This window comes from Scyliorhinus canicula, chromosome 8 (genome assembly GCF_902713615.1).
Source record: "Scyliorhinus canicula chromosome 8, sScyCan1.1, whole genome shotgun sequence".
Classification (NCBI taxonomy): Eukaryota; Metazoa; Chordata; class Chondrichthyes; order Carcharhiniformes; family Scyliorhinidae; genus Scyliorhinus; species Scyliorhinus canicula.
In genome coordinates this window covers 136,273,546-136,296,586 of record NC_052153.1, presented here as the reverse complement: position 1 = coordinate 136,296,586, position 23,041 = coordinate 136,273,546, and the positions used below count along the sequence as shown (strand labels likewise).

Sequence of the window (23,041 nt, the reverse complement as noted above, 5' to 3'; positions counted from 1 at the left end):
TGCTAAAATGCAGTATAAAATATGTAATAGCAGAGCAATTGGAAAACACTGGCAGGATCGGACAGAGTGCAGAGGGATTTACGAATGGGAAGCCATGCTTTATAAATCTACTTGACATCTTTGAGAATGTAGCTAGGAGAGTTCATCAAGGGGAGCCAGTGGATGTGGTTATTTGGACTTTCAAAAGGTTTTCGACAAGGCCCCACAAAAGAGATTAGTGTGTAAAATTAAAGCACATGGGATTGGGGGTAATGTATTAAGATCGATAGAAAACTGGTTGGCCGACAAGAAACAGAGTAGGAATAAGTGGGTCTTTTTCCAAATGGTACATAGTGACTAGTTGGCTACTGCGGGGATCAGTGCTCGGACCCCAGCTGTTCACAATATATAATAGTGATTTAGATGAGGGAACTAAATATATTTCCAAATTTGCAGATGACACAAAGCTGGGTAGGAGTGTGACCTGTGAGGAGGATGCAAAGATGCCTCAATGTGATTTGGACAAGTTGAGTGAGTGGCAAATGTCTGGCAGATGCAGTAAAATGTGGATAAATGGGAGGTTATCGACTTTGATTGAAAAAAGAGGAAGGCAGATTACTATCTGAATGGCTATAGATTGAGACAGGGCAATGTGCAATGCGACCTGGGCCGGGATTCTCCCCCAACCGGTGGGCGGGCCGTACCGGCACCAAAGAGTGGCATGAACCACTCTGGCGTCGAGCCGCACGCAAGTTGCGGAATCCTCCGCACTTCCAGGGGCTAGGCCAGCATTGGAGTAGTTGGGGCCGCGCCAACCGGAACCGAAGGGCCTCCGCCGGCCGGCGTGAGTTGGCGCATGTGCGGGAGCGCCAGCGTGTTCTAGCGCATGTGCAGAACTGCTGGCATGATCCCTGCTCATGCACAGGGGGTTTCTTCTCCACGCTGGCCATGGCAGAGCTTTACAGAGGCTGGCGCAGAGGGAAAGAGTGCCCCCATGGCACAGGCCCGCCCGCAGAACGGTGGGCCCTGATCACAGGCCAGGCCACCGGGGGGGCCCCCCGGTGGCCAGATCCCCTCCCCCCCCCCCACCCCCCCTCCCCCGAGGACTCTGCAAGTCGCCCTCAAAGCCAGGTCCCGCCGGTATGGACCTTGTCTAATCCACACTGGCGGGACCAACCGGAAATGGGCGGCCATTCGACCATCAGGGCCCGGAGAATCGCCGTGGGGGGGGCCACTGCCACCAATCCCCGACTGGCGCGACGTGATCCCCGCCCCCTCCAAAAGAACGGCGCTGGACAATCCAGCAGCCGACGTTGGAGCAGTGGGGCGGGATTCATGCCCCCCCCCCAGCGATTTTCCGACCCACCGGAGGTCGGAAAATCCCGCACTTGGTGTCCTTGTACTCAAGTCGCTGAAAGTAAGCATTCAGGTGCAACAGGCAATGAAGAAGGTGTAAATGGTATGTTGGCAGTCACAGTGAGAGGAGTACAGGAGGAGGGATGTCTTGCTGCAATTATACAGAGCCTTGGTGAGACCACACCTAGACTATTGTGTGCAGCTTTGGTCTCCTTACCTGAGGATTGATATTCTTGCTTTGGAAGTAGTGTAGCGAAGGTTTACCAGACTGATTCCAGGAATGGCAGGATTGTTGTGTGAGGAGGGATTGCGTTGATTAGGATTGTATTTGCTGGAGCTCAGAAAAATGAGAGGGGATCTGATAGAAACCTATAAAATTCTAACATGACTAGACAGGAGAGATGCAGAAAGATGTTCCCGATGGTTGATGAGTCCAGAACTAGGGGCCACAGTTTGAAGATCAGGGTAGACAATTCTGGACTGAGATAAAGATAAATTTCTTCACGCAGAGAATGGTGAGTCTGTGGAGTCAAAACCTTGTATGGTCTCAAGAAATAGTCAAATATAGTTCTTGGGGATAAAGGGACCAAAGGATATGGGGGGAAGGCGGGAACAGGTTGCTGAGTTGGAAGATCAGCCATGATCACAATGAATAGCAGAGCGGCAGAACTTTGGGGTGTTGTTGAAAACTCACCACTATTCTTAGAAGTCCCCCTATACCAAAAAGGGTCGATATTCTAAATGGTGAACAGGGATTCTCACTCCCTGACTTCGATGCAGGCTTTGGTGGGTGCTATTCAGGTCAAACTATATTTTCAAGTTATCCCCCGGTATAACCCATACCTTCAACGAAGATTTCATCTACTTACCTCTTAGTAGCATCGATCCTGGGTCCCGCATTGCTAAGTAAGTAAAGTAGACTTAGGAATAACCACTGTTTCAGGTTAAATTAAGTTATTTTATTATTATATTTTTTTCTTTTAAAAGCTGCAATCACTTTCTTTACAGAAAGGTAAAAAGATCTTGCTTTCGGATCCTTCTGGTTGGTTGAAGGGACCTTCAGGCCCAACTTGACAATCAATCTTCTTTAAAGTCTGTTCTTCTTCACATGTATTCGCTGGTTAGCTCGGTTGCTGTGTCTTGTTGGTCCCATGTACTGAGCTATGAGAGCTGGCTCTGCTGGCTAACTCTGAGCTGACTCTGCCCCCTCTTTAAATTCTAGTCTTCCTTAGATGTATTAGCTGTTTTAGCTCGGCTGCTATGTCTTATCTTTCCCATGACCGAGCTGGCTGTTAGCTGACTCTGCTTGCTTCTCTTGTTCCTTCTCTCCTTCTCTCTGAGTTCTGGTTCTGGTAGTTCCTGCTCTGGTCTCTGGGTTTATATTCTCTTTCTAACAGTCATTAAGTTTTTATGACCTTATTGTAAAGTAACTATTATTTCATTTTGATTGTAAAAAGTATCTTTGATCTAAAAATTCTAACACAACTAAGTATTCATTTTGACATGACCTCACCTCAGGTCTCTGATTACATTGTTTCCTTTGTGATGTTCAAAGTTCCTTTGCGTTATTCAAAATGCTTTGATTTCAAGAGGTGTTACTTTTAATTCCTGTCATTTCTATAGTTTTATTTTCCAATTGTGTCCCCAGCTCATAATTTTGACTTTGATTTTGTTTAAATGATGTTTCTCGTAGACCGATAGTCTCTAGTTTTCTTTAATTTACTTGATATCAGCAGAACTTCACACCTAGAATTGTCACCAAATTCAATTGAACCTCATCCTTTCCTTTCCAGCTGCTTACTAAGATAGTTAATTTCAATGAAGGTGTGAAACATAGCTTTTAGCTGTATGCTAAAATCAATTTGGTTATAACTTGAAAGGTTTACATTTATCACTAACTCAACTGAAACTCTCATCCATGCTTTTCCAGATGCTTACTAAGATAGTAACTTTCAATGAAGGTGTGAACCATTGTTTTTAACTTCATACAAACATCCTGTTTTGTTAAGCCTGTTTGGCTAAGGCTATCTGCATTTTACAATCCTGCTCTTTACAACTGCTATTCACCCTTTGTGGGATCTTTCCCTGTATCCTCTCATGTTTCTTAAATCAGACCAGATATTTCCAGACTTTCATGTTTCAAATGACACATCTTTTCATATTTTTAATAACAGGGGCCACTCATTGTTTGAAACCCAACATGGTGCTGATTATGGGATGGAAGGAGTAATGAGGTTCCTGGGAGATGATTGTTGTAACGGAGAAGGTGGAGTGAGGGGGGACTTGAAGTGCTTTCTGTAGAGGAGAGGTTGGAGTTTAGGGGCTCAAATGACCAAAGCTGCAAAGTGGATGCAGGCTGCATTTTCTAACTTGCAATATTATTTTTACTTTTTGATTCGATTGAACTAAAGGAAGTTTAGTGGTTCTGCAGATAGTATTTCTTGCTCCCACCTTCCTCCTACTTTCTCCTGCTTGCTTGGAGATAGATGCTTGAAGGGACAGGCGTTTTCTAGCCAAATCCAACAGCTGTGCCTGGTGACACTGGGGCCGACACATTCTGCCCTCATCCCCGCTGCATAATTGCATTCGGTGCCTGTAGTTGAAGTACACATTTACAGTCTGCATCGTAATTGTTTGTTTGACTGCATGTATGTGGAAGTGGTGCCCACTTCTGTTCCCACCGTTGGAAAATGTGCTCTTTTCATTAGATTCCACCCATCATATCATGCCTTACGGCACCTTTTCAGGCTGCAAGACCTTTTCTTAAATATTACCAGATTTCGGGATTTTTGTTTCTATTTTTAAAATAAATTTAGAGTACCCAATTCATTTTTTCCAATTAAGGGGCAATTAGGCGTTACCAATCCACCTACCTTTTATGGGGCGTAACCCATGCAAAGAAGGAGAGAATGTGCAAACCCCACACGAACAGTGACCCAGAGCTGGTATCGAACCTGGGACCTCGGTGCCGAGAGGCAGCAGTGCTAACCACTGTGCCACCGTGCTGCCCAATATTTCTGGATCTTTAAAGCAGTTGTGAAGTCTGCAGTTTTGGTTATTGTTAAAATTGTCATCTGGGTGGAGAATAAGCACAGAGGAATAGGAGTAGGCTGTTTAGCTTGTTCTGCCAGTCAATTAAATCAGAGCAGATTTGCCTCTTGACTGTGTTTACCTAGTCTTGATTTCATTATCCTTAAAAACTAATCTATCCCAGTTTGGAAATTTTTAATTGACCAGGTCGCATCACCTTTTTGGGGGAGTGTGTTCTGAATTTCCATTATCCTCTGGGAAGAACTGAGGTGGAATTCTCCGACCCCCCGCCGGGTCGGAGAATCGCCTGGGGCCGCATCATTCCCGCCCCCGCCGTGTCCCGAATTCTCTGCCCCCCGAGATTCGGCGGGGGCGGGAATTGCGCCGCGCCGGTCGGCGGGCCCCTCGTGGTGATTCTCCGGCCCACGATGGGACGAATTCCCACCGCTGACAGGCCTTTCCCACCGCCGTGGTTTAAACCACCTCTGGTACCGGCGGGATTGGCGGCGCGGGGCGATCTGACCCCGGGGGGTGCCCCCACAGTGGCCTGGCCTGTGATCGGGGCTCACCGATCAGCGGGCGGGCCTGTGCCGTGGGGGGACGGAAGAGACCTCCTCCCCTGCACATGCGCCGGTATGACGTCAGCAGCCGCTGACGCATTGGCGCCTGCGTGGATTTCCGCCGGCCGGCGAAGGAAGTTCATTGATGAAGCAGCTGTGGATGGTTGGGCCTTTACCCTATCCTGAAGTACTCCATACGTGGTATGGAAAGGTAGAGGGAGGGTTATAGAAGACACATGGGAATAGTGGTTGTGATAGTGTAGTGTGCCCGGGGGTGAGGGCACACTACACTCAATGTCCCAGCGAAAGGAGGCAGCCCTTCCAACCTGCCCATCTTCATGTCCACCTACTTCTTTTTGAATCTTGGGCCTTTTTTGGGTGGCCGCAGCCCCGACTCCAGCCCCTTCCCGCCACTGCATCATGAAGATAGTCTAGTCGGGTGGTGCCTGGGAGAAGGTGAGATCGCAACCTAGGGATGCCTCCTTTCTCGAGATTCCTGCCTCAAAGGGGAGAATCCAGGCCTATAAATATCTTTCCTAAGCCCTGATTAACATTGCGAGGAAAACATGTACTTTATTTGTGCAGCGAACATTTTCTCTCTCTTATTTCTATATTAATTCATTGAATTTACTTAATCATATTGTTTTTTTTTAAATAAATTTCGAGTACCCAATTAATTTTTTCAATTAAGGGGCAATTTAGCGTGTTCAATCCACCTACCTTGCACATCTTTGGGTTGTAGGGGCGAATCCCACGCAAACACGGGGAGAATGTGCAAACCCCACATGGACAGTGACCCAGAGCCAGGATCGAACCTGGAATCTCGGCGCTGTGAGACTGCAGGGCTGCCACTGCGCCACCGTGCTGCCCTGACTTAATCATATTCTTAATGCCTCAAAAATACTCAGCTTTCCCAACTTTGACTCTCTAAGATCTATTTACTGACTGATATTTATTGAATGTAATTCACTCTTTAAATACTTTAGCAACTTCTCTTCAAAACAGGATGTTTCAACTTCAGAAAATGCAAAAAGAAAGTCCACATCAGAAATTTACACACATTTGGGCATCAAATTTCATGGAACTCGTATTTGCGACAGTTCGAAATGTTGCTCTCAATTCAAATGACTAATTGTCTTTCATTCTCGATTTAAGGTTCATTGGTTGCTTCAGAGTGATTCTGATATGACAGGAGACTTTTTAACAAGCAGCGGTACAGTCATGATCCTAGATATGCAGTCAAATGCAGAGATAAATGTTCAGCTATTGGCTGATGACATTCCAGAATTAGATGAAGTTTACATAATTCGGCTGATTTCTGTGGAAGGAGGAGCTGATCTGAACAAGGAAAAGCACAGTTCAAGATTCCATGTTCCTGCCAACGATGACCCTTACGGTTTGTTTGCCATTTACTCAGAAGGGCAAACTGTGATTGTTGGAAGTGACTTGAGTCGCTATTTTCAGATTAATATTACAAGACATGGTGGGACATTTCAAGATGTGATTGTGGAATACAAGCTCGTGTTTCATGGACAAGATGAATTTTTGGGGACTGTGTTGGTCAGAGATGGTGCAAGATTTGCTGTTGCCAGAGTGCCAATCACAAATCAGGTGAGCAATGAGGTAAATATATATATAATATATATATATATTTTAGCATAATAAATCTACCGTAATTGAGATGTGCTGAAGAACCTACACAGCTGGTTCATTGAGTGTGCACAGGGCATCTATACTTGGAGTGGGCACAAACAGCTATGTGATTGCCGTGTGCTTCATTTTCCACTGCTATGCTGGAGAGGCATTTGGGAAGCGTTTTCAGTAGAAACAGGTGTTTGGCCTTGCATCAGGATTCTACCTGATCAGAAGGTCTGAGATGCACAGCAGCAAGGCGGCCGTGAAGGATGGAAAAAGACAAAGGAATTCTTTTCATCACACTGGTTGGTCAGAAATTGGGGCTTGAGGTCATATGGCTATTGTGACAAATGTGAGAAATTTTCATATTTTAAAGTTTGTATTTAGTATTTTTGCTGTGATTGCAGAGGGAGAAAATAATTGATTTTTGCAGGGGCAATGCAAACTTTTGTAACAAGACACAAGAATGCGGTGTGCTTTTGGATTGCAGGTGCCTTAGTCAATGGGAGAAGCCAGGTTTGTTAGTTGCTTCCACCAAGCTGGACAGCCAGCGTTCAATATCGTTCTAAAGAAATATCTCTCTCCCAAAGAATATCTCAATATGAGCATGTAAAACCCGATTGTTAACATTATTCACTGGTATAATTTTGCTTAATTTTAATTTCAATGTAGAGACAGATTTCAGGAAGCAAGTTAAGTTGGTATAATTATTAACTGTAAAGCCATTTCTTTGTTGCTAATGTGCTTAATTCTGTGTTTAAATTAAAGTGTGTTTTGCAATGAAAGCCGTCTGCTGATCAAAGTTATCACTCCTATGGTGCAGTGGCATTCCCTCACAGTTTTACCCCATGCAAATTATGGGTTCTAGTCTGGAATCTTAATAAAATATTGGAGCTCTGGTCCGTCCCCATGATAATTCCATTTGGACAGCAGCCAGAAATCTTGTAGTTCACAGTAAGAAGTGCTGCTCCACGTTTCTCAACCCTACAGCAGGGCTGACTTTACACCTTACTTTCAATGACTTGGCTGTTCAGGGGGAGGCTACACCACGCAAACATCTGCGTTCAGCTATTGACCTGAATCTAGAAATTCTTTGGGTGTGCTCTATATGACCTGCACTTATGTGAATTGGAAAGATAAAATACTGATCTCTATCCTCATTTTTAGCCTTGAAAATTTTGCATTGCATTGTTACCATTCTTTGTACAGCATAATGACATCATTATTATAATAGTTGGTCCTGTAAACCTGAGTAGAACTTTCTAATTGCAAGATTGCAGGAAACAGAGACTTGTCAAAGATTTTAATCTTGTACACATCTGGACACCTTGCAAGAATACCATTAATAAGGGGGAAACATTTGTGTTGAAATGAATGAAATGAAAATGAAATGAAAATCGCTTATTGTCACGAGTAGGCTTCAATGAAGTTACTGTGAAAAGCCCCTAGTCGCCACATTCCGGCGCCTGTCCAGTGAGGCTGGTACGGGAATCGAACCGTGCTGCTGGCCTGCTTGGTCTGCTTTTAAAAGCCAGCGATTTAGCCCTGTGAGCTAAACCAGCCCCTAAATCACTTATTGTCACGAGTAGGCGTCAGTGAAGTTACTGTGAAAAGCCCTAGTCGCCACATTCCGGCGCCTGTTCGGGGAGGCTGTTACGGGTTGATATTCCAGTTGAGAAATCCACCAGGGGTTCTCCATCTTGACCTACCACAAGCCTACCTTCACAGTTCAATATACGTCTTGGGGTTCTTACAGTTCCACATGCTCTAAGATTCATCTTGCTATCAACCTTGTAAAAAGATCCAATCTATTTGCTCACCATGTAAGCTTGATGCTTAAATAGGGCACATCAAAAGAATCCTGCAGGATAATACTACCCTGATCAGGTCAATTTGTGCTATATATCGCACAAACTCCTAAATGGGCACAAGGCAATGTAGACCCTCAGATGTTCGTAGTCTGCCTCAAATGACCCTGGAAGGCAAGGTATCTCAAAAGTTTAAGCGACAGATGAAGCTAGCTGTTTCACGCTGCTATAGCAACACTGGTGGTATTCGCCTCTAACAGATGCCACACCATCAAGCCAAAAAGGCATTCTGCCTATCACATAAATGAGTAATATGGTATATGAATTTCAGTGCCATTGTCATGCTAGGTACATAGGCCATACATCACAAAGACTAACTGATCATATGGAATAGCATGTCCCAGCCGCTATTCATAGTGGGCAAGGTACAGACCATAGCCAACCAACCTGGCCTTGCAAAACTCAAAACATTTGTGCTAAGAATTATGCTGACAACAATTTAAGATTGTTAGTCGGGCTTGGAGTGTGGCGGATTTGCAAGTACTGGAAGCTACATAAATCAATACGCAAGGCTCTGTTCTTTGCAGAGAGAAAGAAAGTGTACATACACTGCGCATGTTTCAGCTAAACAAAAATGACAGCCAGCCGCTGATTCATTCTCCAGACCAATGCCTTGACCAATCAGGGTCAAGCTGTATGGTTTAAGTTTCAAATAATTTTAGCAATTATCTATTAGTCACCATTATCTGGTCCATTCTCCATGACAATTCTGTTAACCGTCAGAGTCCACTTGCCAACCAATCAGAATTCTCCTCTTGTACAATATAAATTGTTGTTTTCCCTTTATATTGGTATCCTTGCAAATGAGTGCAAGATGAAAACCTTCGACATGTCTCTTTTTTTCAGCAAAACTCAAAACGACTAAATACAAGATGTTAGGATGATGCACAGTGAGGTGTGCTGCAGCTGTCTCACATATGAGACTTCTGTGGTAAGGCGAAGAAATAAGGTTTTTCTAAGTTTCTCTAAGTCAAAAGTGATTATTGATTAATAGCATTTTACTTTTGACTTTTCCTTGTAGACTTTCCTTGGACTGGATTTTGATGCTTCTGTTGAATTAATAAATGCGAGCCTTTTAAGTGGAAATACTTCTATTCCTCCTCCCCGACTTTTCAATGGGACAAACTCGGCCATTATTTTTGTCCCAGAAGAAGCAGCAAATTCTGAGGTAATTTTGTTTTAGCATCTATAATTTTGGATTGAAAGATCTTAATAATTGTTTGACTTCTCTGCAGCTAAACATTTCAGATGGCATTCATTGCTCCTTGATATTTTATTACTTGAATTAAGAATAATAATCTTTATTAGTGTCACAAGTAGGCTTACATTACACTGCAATGAAGTTACTGTGAAAAGCCCCTAGTCGTCACATTCTGGTGCCTGTTCGGTGCACTGAGGGAGAATTCAGAATTTCCAGTTCACTTAACAAGTACGTCTTTTGGAGCTTGTGGAAGGAAACGGAGCACCCGTAGGAAACTCATGCAGGCACACAGAGAATGTGCTTACTCCGCACAGACAGTGACTCAAGCCAGGAATTGAACCCGGGTCCGTGGCGCTGTGAAGCAACAGTGCAAACCATTGTGCTACCGTGCCACCTTTATATAAGTAATGTAATAATGGGCGGAATTCTCCGCTCCTGGGAAAAATCGGGAGGGCCGTCGTGAACTCGGCCGAATTCCATGACGGACTCAGAGGCCGCTCCTCGCCCCCTATTCTCCCCTCCCGGCGGGGCTAGGAGCAGCGCTCCGTAACTCTCCGAGAGTGACGCGACGGCGGTGCCTATGTGACGTCAGCCGCCCATGCGCAGGTTGGCCGGCTCCAACCCGCGCATGCGCGGCTAACGTCACGATGGCTGACAGCTCGAACCCGCGCATGCGCGGTGGCTGTCTTTCCCCTCAGCCGCCCCGCAAGACGTGGCGGCTTGATCTTGCGGGGCGGCGGAGGGGAGATAGTGCGTCCGATTGAGACGCCGGCCCAATGATCGGTGGGCACCGATCGCGGGCATGTCCCCTCCCGAGCACAGTTGTGGTGCTCATTCCCCACCAGGCCTCCTACAAGCCCCAAAACGGGCATCTCATGGCGATTTCACGACGGCAGCGACCAGGTGTGGTTGCCACCGTCGTGAAACGGTTGCGAATGGCCCATCCGGGTCGGAGAATCGCTGGTCACCGTGAAAAACGGCGACCGGCGATTCTTCCAAGCGGAGGGTGGGAGAATCGTGGGGGGTGCCAGGGGGTCGTGAAATTAGTCGGGGGGGCCCTCCCGCGATTGTCCCACCCGGCGTGGGGAGTGGAGAATCGCGCCCAATGACTTTGAAATAGTTACTTTGTAGTATTTTTTCCAAACAGTGATTACACTGGAGAAAATTAGCAGAAGTCTCTTGCATTAATGATTATTCAGCAAGTTGATCGATATGCAGATATTAAATTAAATAAGTATTCTGTACATGATCCTGAACAATAATAGAAAACACTGGACACTCAGCAGGTCTGACAGCATCAGTGGAGAGAGAAGGAGCTAACGTTTGTGGATGACTGTTTGACAAAGTCAAGACTCACAAGTCCTCGGGTCCTGACCGTCTTTATCCTAGGGTGTTAAAAGAGGTGGCTAATGACTTAGTCGATGTGTCGGTGTTAATTTTTCAAAATTTCCTAGATTGTGAAAAGGTTCCAACAGACTAGAAAGTAGCAAATATAACCTCTCTATTCAAAAAAGGAAGGAGACAGAAGACAGGAAACTTGACGTCTGTAATGGGAAAGGTGTTAGATTAGAGCATTAAAGGGCAGCACGGTGGCACAGTGGTTAGCACTGCTGCCTCACAGCTCCAGGGACCTGGGTTCGATTTCGGCCTTGGGTAACTGTGCGGAGTCTGCATGTTCTCCCCGTGTCTGCATGGGTTTCCTCTGGGTGCTCCGGTTTCCTCCGATAGAACATAGAACAAACATAGAACATTGAACATTCAATGCAGAAGGAGGCCATTCGGTCCATCAAGTCTGCACCAACCCACTTAAGCCCTCACTTCCACCCAATCCCCATAACTCAATAACCCCTCCTCACCTTTTTGGACACTAAGGGCAATTTAGCATGGCCAATCCACCTAACCTGCATGCCTTGGACCATGGGAGGAAACTGGAGAACTCAGAGGAAACCCACTCAGACACGGGGAGAACGTGCAGACTCCGTACAGACAGTGACCCAGCGGGGAATCGAACCTGGGCCCTAGCACTGTGAAGCCACAGTACTAACCACTATTCTACCGTGCTACCCACAGGCCAATGTTAGGTGGATTGGCCATGATAAATTACTCCTTAGTGTTCAAAGATGTATAGGTTAGATGGGGTTACAGGGATAGGGCAGGGAAGTGGACCGAGGCAGGGTGTTCTTTCAGAGAGTCAGTGCAGACTCAATGGGCCAAATGGCCTCCTTCTGAACTGTAGGGATTCTATGGATAAGGTACTTGATAAACTCCAGGTAATCAGGAAGATTCATTATGGTTTTGTGAAAGGGAAATAATGTTTAATCTGGAAAGCCTTAGATAACAGGATGATATAGATGGGCTGGTCAGATGGGCAGAACAGTGGCAAATGGAATTTAACCCTGAAAAGTGTCAGGTTTTTCGGAGGACTATCAAGGCAAGGGAATACACAATGAATGGTAGGATGCTAGGAAGTACAGAGGACCAGAGGGACCTTGGGCTACATATCCAAAGATCCCAGAAGGCAATAGGACAGGTAGATGTGGGCGGCATGGTAGCGCAGTGGTTATCACCGCTGCTTCACTGCTCAAGAGACTCGGGTTCAATTCGGCCTTGGGTGGCTGTGAAGTTGCACTTTCTCCATGTCGGCATGAGTTTCCTCCCACAATTCCTCCCATGATCTAAATAAGTGCAGGTTAGGTGGATTGGCCATGCTAAATTACCTCTTAGTTTCTCAAGATGTGTAGGTCAGGTGGGGTAATAGGGATAAGGCGGGCAGTGGGCCTAGGTAAGATGCTTTTTCAGAAGGTTGGTCCAGACACGATGGGCCAAATGGGCTCCTTCTGCGCTGTAGGACTTGTATTCTATAAGGTGGTTAAGAAGGCATATGGGATACTTGCCTTTATTCGCCGAGGCATAGAATGTAAGAGCAAAGAGATTGTGATTGAGCTATATGAAACTCTTGTTAGACCACAGCTAGAGTACTGTGTGAAGTTCTGGTTGGCACACTGTAGTAAGGATGTGATTGCACTAGAAAAGGTGCAGAGGAGATTGCCTGAGCTGGGACATTTCTGATATGGAAAGTGGCTGGAATGGCTGTTTTCCTAGAGCAGAGAAGGCTGAAGGTGACTTCATCGAGGTGTACAAAAGTATGAGAGATAGAAGTTGGATAGATAAGCAAAAGCTTTTCCCCTTCATAGTGGGGTCAATAAGCAGGGGACATAGATTTAAGAGAAGGTGCAGGAGATTGAGACGGGATTTGAGGAAAAGCTTATTTATTCAGAGGGCCGGTGGGAATCTGGCACTCACTGCCTGAAAGGGTGGTAGAGGTGGAAACCCTCACAACAGTTAAGAAGCATTTAGATGAGACTTGAAACGCCATAGCATACAATGCTACGGAGCAAGTGCTGGAAAATGGGATTAGAATAGACCACGGCCGGGCTTCTCTGAAATCCCAGCCAAGTGTTGACACTGGCGTCAAAACTGGCGCGAGCGACATCGGCGCCAACGGGCTTCCAGGCCCAGGCGTTCACCCCTTCCTAGGGGGCTAGAACTGCACCGGAGTGCTGTCCGCTGCTCCAGCGCTGAAAGCCGGCGTGCCACGGCCAGCGCAGGTCCGCGCATGTGCACCACGGCCGTCTCCGCGCCAGCCCCCGGGCAATATGGCGGGGCCCCACAGGGGCCCGGCTCTCTCCCCCCCCCCCAAGAATGAGCCTGCCCACCGATCTTTTGCCCCTGATTGTGGGCCTGGTCACCGTGGAGGCCCCCCCCCCCCAGAGTCGGCTCCCCCCCCGTCCCCCACCAGGACAGCCCGCAGCCAGAACGCCGAGGACCCGCCGGGTAGGACCATACGCAAATGACGCTGGCGGAACTCGACGGGCACTCAGCCGTCGTGCATGGAGAATCACCGGGAGGACTGTTTTCAACGGCCCCCGACCGGCGCCGCGCTGACACGATTGCCGTTGATTCTCTGGTCGCCGGAGAATCAGCGGCCCGTGTCGGAGCGGCGAGGCTGGATTTGTGCGCCCCCCCCTCCGGCGATTCTCCGAACTGGCGCCGGATCAGAGAATCCCGGCCCTCGTGTTTGGTGGCTGGCACAGACACGATGGGCCCAAGGGCATCATTCTGCGCTGTTAAAGTCTATGACTATGAGTCTAATATGTTATTGCTCTTTGAATGAGTAACTGTGCTGTGGAAACGGGGAACCTGTAGATATACTGTACTTGGATTTCCGGAAGGCAATTGATAAGGTTTCACATTAGAGATTATTGCAAGGTTAAAATGTTAAAGCTCATGATGTAGGAAGTAACATATTAGCCTGGATAGAATTGGCTGGCGAGCAGAAAATAGAGAGTATCCATGAATGGGTCTTTTTCTGATTGGCAGGATGTGACGAATGGAATCCTGCAGGCGTCTGTGCTGAGGCCTCAACTTTTACAATTTACATCAATGACTTAGATGATAGGAGTGAAAGCATGGTAGTTAAACCTGCAAATGACACGAGGAAAGTGTGGGAAAGTATGTTCTGAATAAGTCATAAGGAGTTTGCAAACAGATATTGATAGGTTGAGTGGGAAAGAAATCTGGCAAATGGAGTGTAATGTGGGGAAATGGGAAGTTATTCACATTGGCAGGAGGAATCAAAAAGCAGAGGATGACTTAAATGGAGAACGACTCCAGAATTCTGAGGTGCAGAGGGACCTAGTTGTTTTCATGCATGAGTCAAAAAACATGAGTACGCAGGTACACCATGTAATCAAGAAAGCTAATGGAACGTTATCCTCCATTATGGGAGGAATTGAACATAAAGTAAGGATATTAAGGTTCACTTATAGAGGGCATCGGTGAGAAAAATCTCAAATATCAGTTTTAGTCTCCTTATTTAAGGAAGGTCTTAAATGTGTTGGAGGCAGTTCATAAAAGGCTTATTAAATTGATACCTCAAATCGCCAGCAAACCCCCCCCCCCCCCCCCCCACACCGCGCTCCTGATCTAAACAACATTACAACCTTGCTCCACGCATGTACCTCCCTGATGTCTGAAACTCCTCCCCTCCCAAGGGAACAAGGTTCATTGACCAAACAGCTAAATCAATTCTAACTCATGTATAGGAATGCAATTCATTCAACAATGAAAATGTCTCGAGCATTACTGGTGAAGCGGCAATTACATTCTGCATTTGACTTATTGAAACCTCCAAAGACAAAATTAATTGTTTAAAAGAAACAACTAGATCAGATGGAAGATTGGGAACACAAAGCAAAATATTGTGGGCGAGATTCTCCGCAAATGCGGAGACTCGTAAAGGCTGCCGTGGGACAGGCCGTGACCCACGGCAGCCTTCACGCCCACTTCCGGGGCCGATTCTCCCCCCCCCCCAGGCGGGGCTAGGAGCGCGGCCCCGTGCATCACGGCGGCGAGGCCTTGACCACGGTCGTCAAGGCGGCACGTCAAGCGTCATGCCGGCTGACGCGGCCGATGATGTCGGCCGCGCATGCGCAGGTTGGACAACGCCAACCTGAGCATGCGCAGTTGGCGTCTTTTCCCTCAGCCGCCCCGCAAGACGTGGTGGCTTGATCTTGTGGGGCGGTGGAGGGAAAAGAGTGCGTCCGTTACCGAAGCACGGCCTGCGATCGGTGGGCACCGATCGCGGGCCTATGCCCCCCCTTTGGCACGGCCGTGGTACTGCCGTGCCAGTCGGGCCCCCAGATGCCCCAAACGGGCATCTGGCGCCCGTTTCACGACGGCAGCGAGCAGGTGTGTTTGCTGCTGTGTTGAAACGGGCGTGAAGGCCCAGCCGCTCGGCCCATCGGCCTCGGAGAATCGCCGCTCGCCATAAAAAAATGGCGAGTGGCGATTCGTGGCGTGGGTCGGACGTGGGGGGGTGGGGGGAGAATAGCGGGAGGGCGTGAAAAATGTCGGGAGGCCCTCCCGCTATTCTCCCAACCGGCGTGGGGGGGCGGAGAATCGCACCCTGTGACTTTCACCAAGGACAAGTTCTGGCTATGAACTACTTTGAGGAGAGAAATGGGTTCCTGCCACAATAATTGCACTTTTAGGACTTTCTTGCATACCGTCCATACCAGGGATGATGTCCATACCTGGGATGCTGTCATCTAGAGGTGGCATGTGGATGAACTGTTAATGAGAAGAAATCTATTGGTTGGCACAGTTGCTTCACTGCTTCAGGCTCCCACGTTCGATTCCCAGCTTGGTCACTGTGCGGAGTCTGCATGTTCTCCCCGTCTCTGCGTGGGTTTCCTCCGGGTGCTCCGGTTTCCTCCCATGGTCCAAAGATGTGCAAGTTAGGTGGATTGGCCATGCATTAGGTAGGGTTACTGGGGTAGGGTGGAGGCATGGGCTTGGGTGGGGAGCTCTTTCCAAGGGGCAGTACAGACTCGATGGGCAAAATGCCCTCCTTCTACATTGTAAATTCTATGTCTATATCAACGTGTATCCCTGGGGTGGTTAGGTGGATTGGCCATGCATTAGGTGGGGTTACTGGGATAGTGTGGAGGCGTGGGCTTGGGTGGGGAGCTCTTTCCAAGGGGCAGTGCAGACTCGATGGGCAAAATGCCCTCCTTCTCCATTGTAAATTCTATATCTACGTGTATCCCTGGGGTGGGCGGGCCATGTAGCATGTGCAGCTCATTTCCTAGCATCCCAATGACACCTTGATGCTTGGACACTGTGCCTGAACATTGCAGGAGGGAGCACCACACACACAGCAGCCAACATCTTCTGAACACCCAGGAAATGGGACAGAACTCTGGGGACATGTCCTTGGCTGGAGGGTGGGTGAGTGCACCGGCGAGGGGGAGATACCTGGAGAGATGGGCATTGTGGAAGGAAGTAACATAGGCATCATACGAATTGTGCACAAAGGTGTTTATTGTGTGTAACATTTCCGTGCTCTCCCAAAGGTGCCCCCCCCCACCACGGTGCTCTCAGTATATATCCCCCCCCCCCCCCCCCCCCCCCCCCCCCCCCACGGTGCTCTCAGTATCCTCGATGAGCTTGGCACTTGGCACTCCTAGCTCTACCACTACACTTAGGTGTATCCCCAGGATACACATCAGAGGTGGTGGCAGGCAGCTGATAACCTCGCCCCATGGCCTTCGATGCCCCTGGTGGGCATCCTCTGGGGACTCGAGCACAGCTGTGCTGCCCCGTCCCGTGTGCTGGCTGTGAGATGTGGCCTCATCAGAGTGGTGGAACTCTGGGGAGCTGCTGGCCACTGTAGGGCTGGGGCATGGAAGAAGGTTGTGAGTGAGGGTCGCGACCTGCAGGTGAATTGCGTGGTGGGTGACAGGAGGGTCGTGGAGCGCTCGGTCGTGGTGCTCCCAATCACGGGCAAAGCGCCCAACAGCTGTGACCGGTTTTGAGATTGAGAATGATGGCCGATTGCCAGCGGCTGCAGCATTTTGCTTTGCTCCATCCAATTGGCACCGAGATTATCCAATGGGTGATTAGCTTTCCTAGCGTCTAATTGTTCCGCTGACCAATAGGCGGAGGCGGTACTTTTGGCAGTGGACTGTTGAGCTCTGGGCCGGTGAAGGACACGAAGAGCAGCCGAGTGAAATTTGTGTAAGGGGTGAGAATGGTGGGTCATGATGCTGGCAGTCAGCAGCAGATCTCTGGCTTCCACAAGTACTTCAATGCCTACACTATCACAAGGAGGAGGCAGTATGTGATAGCTACAGAAACAGCAATTTGTTTGTTCTTCAAACTGAGATCCCAGAAGAAGGCACCAGCAGCAATCACCAAAAAGAACTGACGTGTGGTTCTCCATTGGGGCAGGGCAAGTGGAATTTAAGCACCAGCATGTGAAATCAGTATGAATTTTGAAACCTCTGCAATCGTGTCACTATAATGGTAGAAGTTATTGGTCTTTACAAATAAAACTCATGGGGCGCCATGTGCTGTTTAAAAAAAAAAAGAACACCGTCCGCGTCCATTCTCAGGAAGATGTGCACATGTCCAGTGTTCAGTGGTGCAGAATGCCACCTTCAGCACGCTATCCCAGTACCATCTCGTCCTGATGTCAACGCACTGTCCCAGTACCGTTTCCTCCTGACGTCAGGGTGTTGTCTCAAGCCCAAATTTCTTTATAAAACTGCAGAATCTTCATGCCATAAGTGGTGAGAGAGCAGGTCCCGTGCCTGGCACACGTCACTGACGTTATGCGATTTGTACTTTGGCTGCAATTTCCTCCATTTTGTAACTGCCAGTAAGCAAACAACAGGAGTGTGTGAACAACTGAAGATGGATCGGTTGAGAATAAGGAAGAGATGGCCAGAGACACAAAAAGGCCAGGATCTCACAACTGAACCTACTGGGGAGAGCTTTCAGGAGACTCCAATGCAGGACAAAACGATTTAGCATCAAACCGACATCTACCTCGATTTTGGTGTCAGAAGCTATTCTCTGCCTGATCGCATTTTGCGATTTTGGTGTCGGCTAACGGAGAATCCAGCCCAACATCTACAGGAGAGTCCATGGCAGGCCAAAGCAGTGCTGGTGTGAGTTCCAGGGCCTCTGATGAACAATCCATTGAGAACATCTGAAATCAGGAAAAAAAGCAGTCTAAAGCGCTTTCTTGGGGTATGGATTTATTAGTTGTGGCAATGCAAATTGCGATGTAAAGCCCATGTGCGTTATGTGCAGGGAAGTACTGGCAAAAGAAAGATTATGCCCTCAAAACTTCAAAAGCATTTGAAGACAAACCATGGCGAGTTCGAGGACAAACCTCTTGAATTTCTTCAAAGGATGCAGTGAGAACTTAGATCATCAGCTGAAGCCCTTAGCTGAAATGTAAAATTGAATGACAAAGCAAATGAGATCATGAGGACCAAGCAACCTTACCTGTTGTATTAAAGGGAAGCAAAAAATGTCAGTCACGAAGGTCGGCTGGCGTGGGTCGCGAAGGTCGGCCAGCATGGGTCGTGAAGGTTGGCCAGTTGGTAAAAGAGAGTCCTGGGCAAAAATGTTTTAAAAACACTGTAATACTTAGAAGTGATAAGAGATGGCTTTATCTGTGATTGACACAAAGGGATTAGAAGTAATCCCTGGATTACAAGACCTAGCAAGAGGTAGAATTGTACCAGGGAAAAGGTTGGAAATGTGATTTGAATACTAAAAATTCATTGAGAACTTATTTTTATAAAACAATATTTATCCCTTACTCAATCCTTCCGCTGAATTAAGATTTTAGATCTAGATTGGCAATTTAGTGGGAGGAAAATCTAGGTTTTATTTGAAAAATATCTGGACTTGTCACTGAAGAACTAGATTGTTTATTCAAGAACTGAGCTGATGAGCCCACCCTATATGTTGACTGTATAATTTAACTCTGGAATATCGCATACTGCAGCAGCACTAATTGTAAATTAATCCAAAATGCAGGAATTGTTCCCGAGAGTCACAAAAGGATACTTTTATCTCTTGCCACAGAAAACACATAGATGAGAAATAGGCATCTGTTTGTTGCAATTGTTAATATTTAATTCCATACAATCCCTGTGGTTTTACAGCTGTCAAAAGTTAGTGTGGTTGTTGAATGTTATTTCTATCTTTAGGTTGGCTTTGATTCTTTGGTTCTTCGAGTCTCTGATGTTTCTGCTGGAACATGTGAGGCTGTAATATCTCGGAATGGTGTGTATGGACTTCTTGTTGTAGAGTGGAGCAGTGGCTATCCTGATGGCATGGTTCCTGCGGGATTTGCATCTGGTAATGTCAAACCTGCATTTGGTGAGTACCAATGATAACAGTTTATCAGACTTAATTGCAAGACATAAGAACATAAGAACATAAGAACATAAGAACTAGGAGCAGGAGTAGACCATCTGGCCCCTCGAGCTTGCTCCGCCATTCAATGAGATCATGGCTGATATTTTGTGGACTCAGCTCCACTTTCCGGCCCGAACACCATAACCCTTAATCCCTTTATTCTTCAAAAAACTATCTATCTTTACCTTAAAAACATTTAATGAAGGAGCCTCAACTGCTTCACTGGGCAAGGAATTCCATAGATTCACAACCCTTTGGGTGAAGAAGTTCCTCCTAAACTCAGTCCTAAATCTACTTCCCCTTATTTTGAGGCTATGTCCCCTAGTTCTGCTTTCACCCGCCAGTGGAAACAACCTGCCCGCATCTATCCTATCTATTCCCTTCATAATTTTAAATGTTTCTATAAGATCTCCCCTCATCCTTCTAAATTCCAACGAGTACAGTCCCAGTCTACTCAACCTCTCCTCATAATCCAACCCCTTCAGCTCTGGATTAACCTAGTGACTCTCCTCTTCACACCCTCCAGTGCCAGTATGTCCTTTCTCAAGTAAGGAGACCAAAACTGAACACAATACTCCAGGTGTGGCCTCACTAACACCTTATACAATTGCAACATAACCTCCCTAGTCTTAAACTCCATCCCTCTAGCAATGAAGGACAAAATTCCATTTGCCTTCTTAATCACCTGTTGCACCTGTAAACCAACTTTCTGTGACTCATGCACTAGCACACCCAGGTCTCTCTGCACAGCGGCATGCTTTAATATTTTATCATTTAAATAATAATCCCGTTTGCTGTTATTCCTACCAAAATGGATAACCTCACATTTGTCAACATTGTATTCCATCTGCCAGACCCTAGCCCATTCACTTAACCTATCCAAATCCCTCTGCAGATGTCCAGTATCCTCTGCACTTTTCGCTTTACCACTCATCTTAGTGTCATCTGCAAACTTGGACACATTGCCCTTGGTCCCCAACTCTAAATCATCTATGTAGATTGTGAACAATTGTGGGCCCAACACGGATCTCTGAGGGACATCACTAGCTACTGATCGCCAACCAGAGAAGCACCCATTAATCCCCACTCTTTGCTTTCTATTAATTAACCAACCCTCTATCCATGCCACTACTTTACCCTTAATGCCATGCATCTTTATCTTATGCAGCAGCCTTTTGTGTGGCACCTTGTCAAAAGCTTTCTGGAAATCCAGATATACCACATCCATCGGCTCCCCGTTATCTACTGCACTGGTAATGTCCTCGAAAAATTCCACTAAATTAGTTAGGCACGACCTGCCCTTTATGAACCCATGCTGCTTCTGCCCAATGGGACAACATCTATCCAGATGCCTCGCTATTTCTTCCTTGATGATAGATTCCAGCATCTTCCCTACTACCGATGTTAAGCTCACTGGCCTATAATTTTCTGCTCTCTGCCTACCTCCTTTTTCAAACAGTGGTGTCACGTTTGCTAATTTCCAATCCACCGGGACCACCCTAGAGTCTAGTGAATTTCGGTAAATTATCACTAGTGCATCTGCAATTTCCCTAGCCATCCCTTTTAGCACTCTGGGATGCATTCCTTCAGGGCCAGGAGACTTGTCTACCTTTAGCCCCATTAGCTTGCCCATCACTACCTCCTTAGTGATAACAATCCTCTCAAGGTCATCACCTGTCATAACCTCATTTCTATCAGTCACTGGCATGTTATTTGTATCTTCCACTGTGAAGACTGACACAATAAACCTGTTCAGTTCCTCAGCCATTTCCTCATCTCCCATTATTAAAACTCCCTTCTCATCCTCTAAAGGACCAATATTTACCTTAGCCACTCTTTTTTGCTTTATATATTTGTAAAAACTTTTGCGGTCTGTTTTTATATTCTGAGCAAGTTTACTCTCATACTCTATCTTACTCTTTATAGCTTTTTTAGTAGCTTTCTGTTGCCCCTTAAATATTTCCCAGTCCTCTAGTCTCACACCAATCTTTGCCACTTTGTATGCTCTTTCCTTCAATTTGATACTCTCTCTTATTTCCTTAGATATCCACGGTCGATTTTCCCTCTTTCTACCGTCCTTCCTTTTTGTGGGCATAAACCTTTGCTGAGCACTGTGAAAAATCGCTTGGAAGGTTCTCCACTGTTCCTCAACTGTTCCACCATAAAGTCTTTGCTCCCAGTCTACCTTAGCTAGTTCTTCTCTCATCCCATTGTAATCTCCTTTGTTTAAACACAAAACACTAGTATTTGATTTTACTTTCTCACCCTCCATCTGTATTTTAAATTCCACCATATTGTGATCGCTCCTTCCGAGAGGATCCCTAACTATGAGATCATGAATCAATCCTGTCTCATTACACAGGACAAGATCTAGGACCGCTTGTTCCCTAGTAGGTTCCATTACATACTGTTCTAGGAAACTATCGTGGAAACATTCTATAAATTCCTCCTCAAGGTTGCCTTGACCGACCTGGTTAAACCAATTGACATGTAGATTAAAATCCCCCATGATAACTGCTGTACCATTTCTACATGCATCAGTTATTTCTTTGTTTATTGCCTGCCCCACCATAACGTTACTATAAGACGTGTGACAAGTGAACTTTGCGCTTTTCACGTTCCTGCCTCGGGGTTGGGGGGAGGTGGCAGAACTTTCAAATCTTTGGCTCTGCTGAAATGATGGGACCTGCATTGTCTCCAGAAACGGAGTGGGCTGTGGAGGTTTCCTGACCTACCAGAGAGGGCAGGGTCAAGTAGTCAATCAAAGTGCTCTCTATTAAAAGGCAAAAATCTGACTGGCTGCAGGAAGTCCAGCTGCTGAGGTGTTCAGGTGTGTGGAGAATGGAAAGAGGACATGGGATGGTTCCCTCCGCCACCCAGTTCTCTGATTGTACCCTGGTGGCCATGATGGAGGTGCTGAGGGACAGTGGATAAACCTATTCCCTGAGGATGGAAGGAAAAGGCTAGCAAACATAATGAAACAGGCATGGCTGTAGGTAGCACAGGCTGTGGGAAGGTTTAGAGGACCTGGATGCCATGCTGCGAAATATTTAATGATCTCATTAGGTCTGGCAAGGTGAATAGCATACCACACAGGTGCTGCCCATCACTCTCTGGCCTCCCCAGTATTCTCCTGACTGACTCACTTTTCAGTTCCATGTATTTCATTCTCTTTAGCCACCTCCTCAGATGTTCACCTCAACAGACGCCACTCACATTCATCTTATTGTTGTCTCACACTCATGCTTCACGGGTACCCTCCTCAAATGTTATCATTCCATCATCGTTCCACTTCTCTGCATTACGATAGCAACTACACTTCAAAAGTACTTCATTGACTATAAAGTGCTCCGGCTATAAGGGCAGCAGGGTAGCATGGTGGTTAGCATAAATGCTTCACAGCTCCAGGGTCCCAGGTTCGATTCCCGGCTGGGTCACTGTCTGTTTGGAGTCTGCACGTCCTCCCCCTGTGTGCGTGGGTTTCCTCCGGGTGCTCCGGTTTCCTCCCACAGTCCAAAGATGTGCGGGTTAGGTGGATTGGCCATGCTAAATTGCCCGTAGTGTCCTAAAAAAAAGTAAGGTTAATGGGGGGGGTTGTTGGGTTACGGGTATAGGGTGGATACGTGGGT

The 23,041-nt window shown here is 46.8% G+C and overlaps 1 protein-coding gene across 8 annotated transcripts in view; it reads left to right on the top strand.

The window, feature by feature from the left end:
* adgrv1 (adhesion G protein-coupled receptor V1) overlaps positions 1-23,041 on the top strand; it is an 838,553-nt gene that overhangs the window by 398,092 nt on the left and 417,420 nt on the right. For all 8 annotated transcript variants that reach the window (XR_005461637.1, XM_038805279.1, XM_038805282.1 and 5 more), the window contains 3 exons: positions 6,081-6,536; positions 9,450-9,596; positions 19,202-19,373. Coding sequence is in view for 7 of the 8 variants with exons in the window: in XM_038805279.1 (XP_038661207.1) it covers positions 6,081-6,536; positions 9,450-9,596; positions 19,202-19,373 (775 nt within the window). In the remaining variant the exon portion in view is untranslated. The remainder of the gene's footprint in view (positions 1-6,080; positions 6,537-9,449; positions 9,597-19,201; positions 19,374-23,041) is intronic.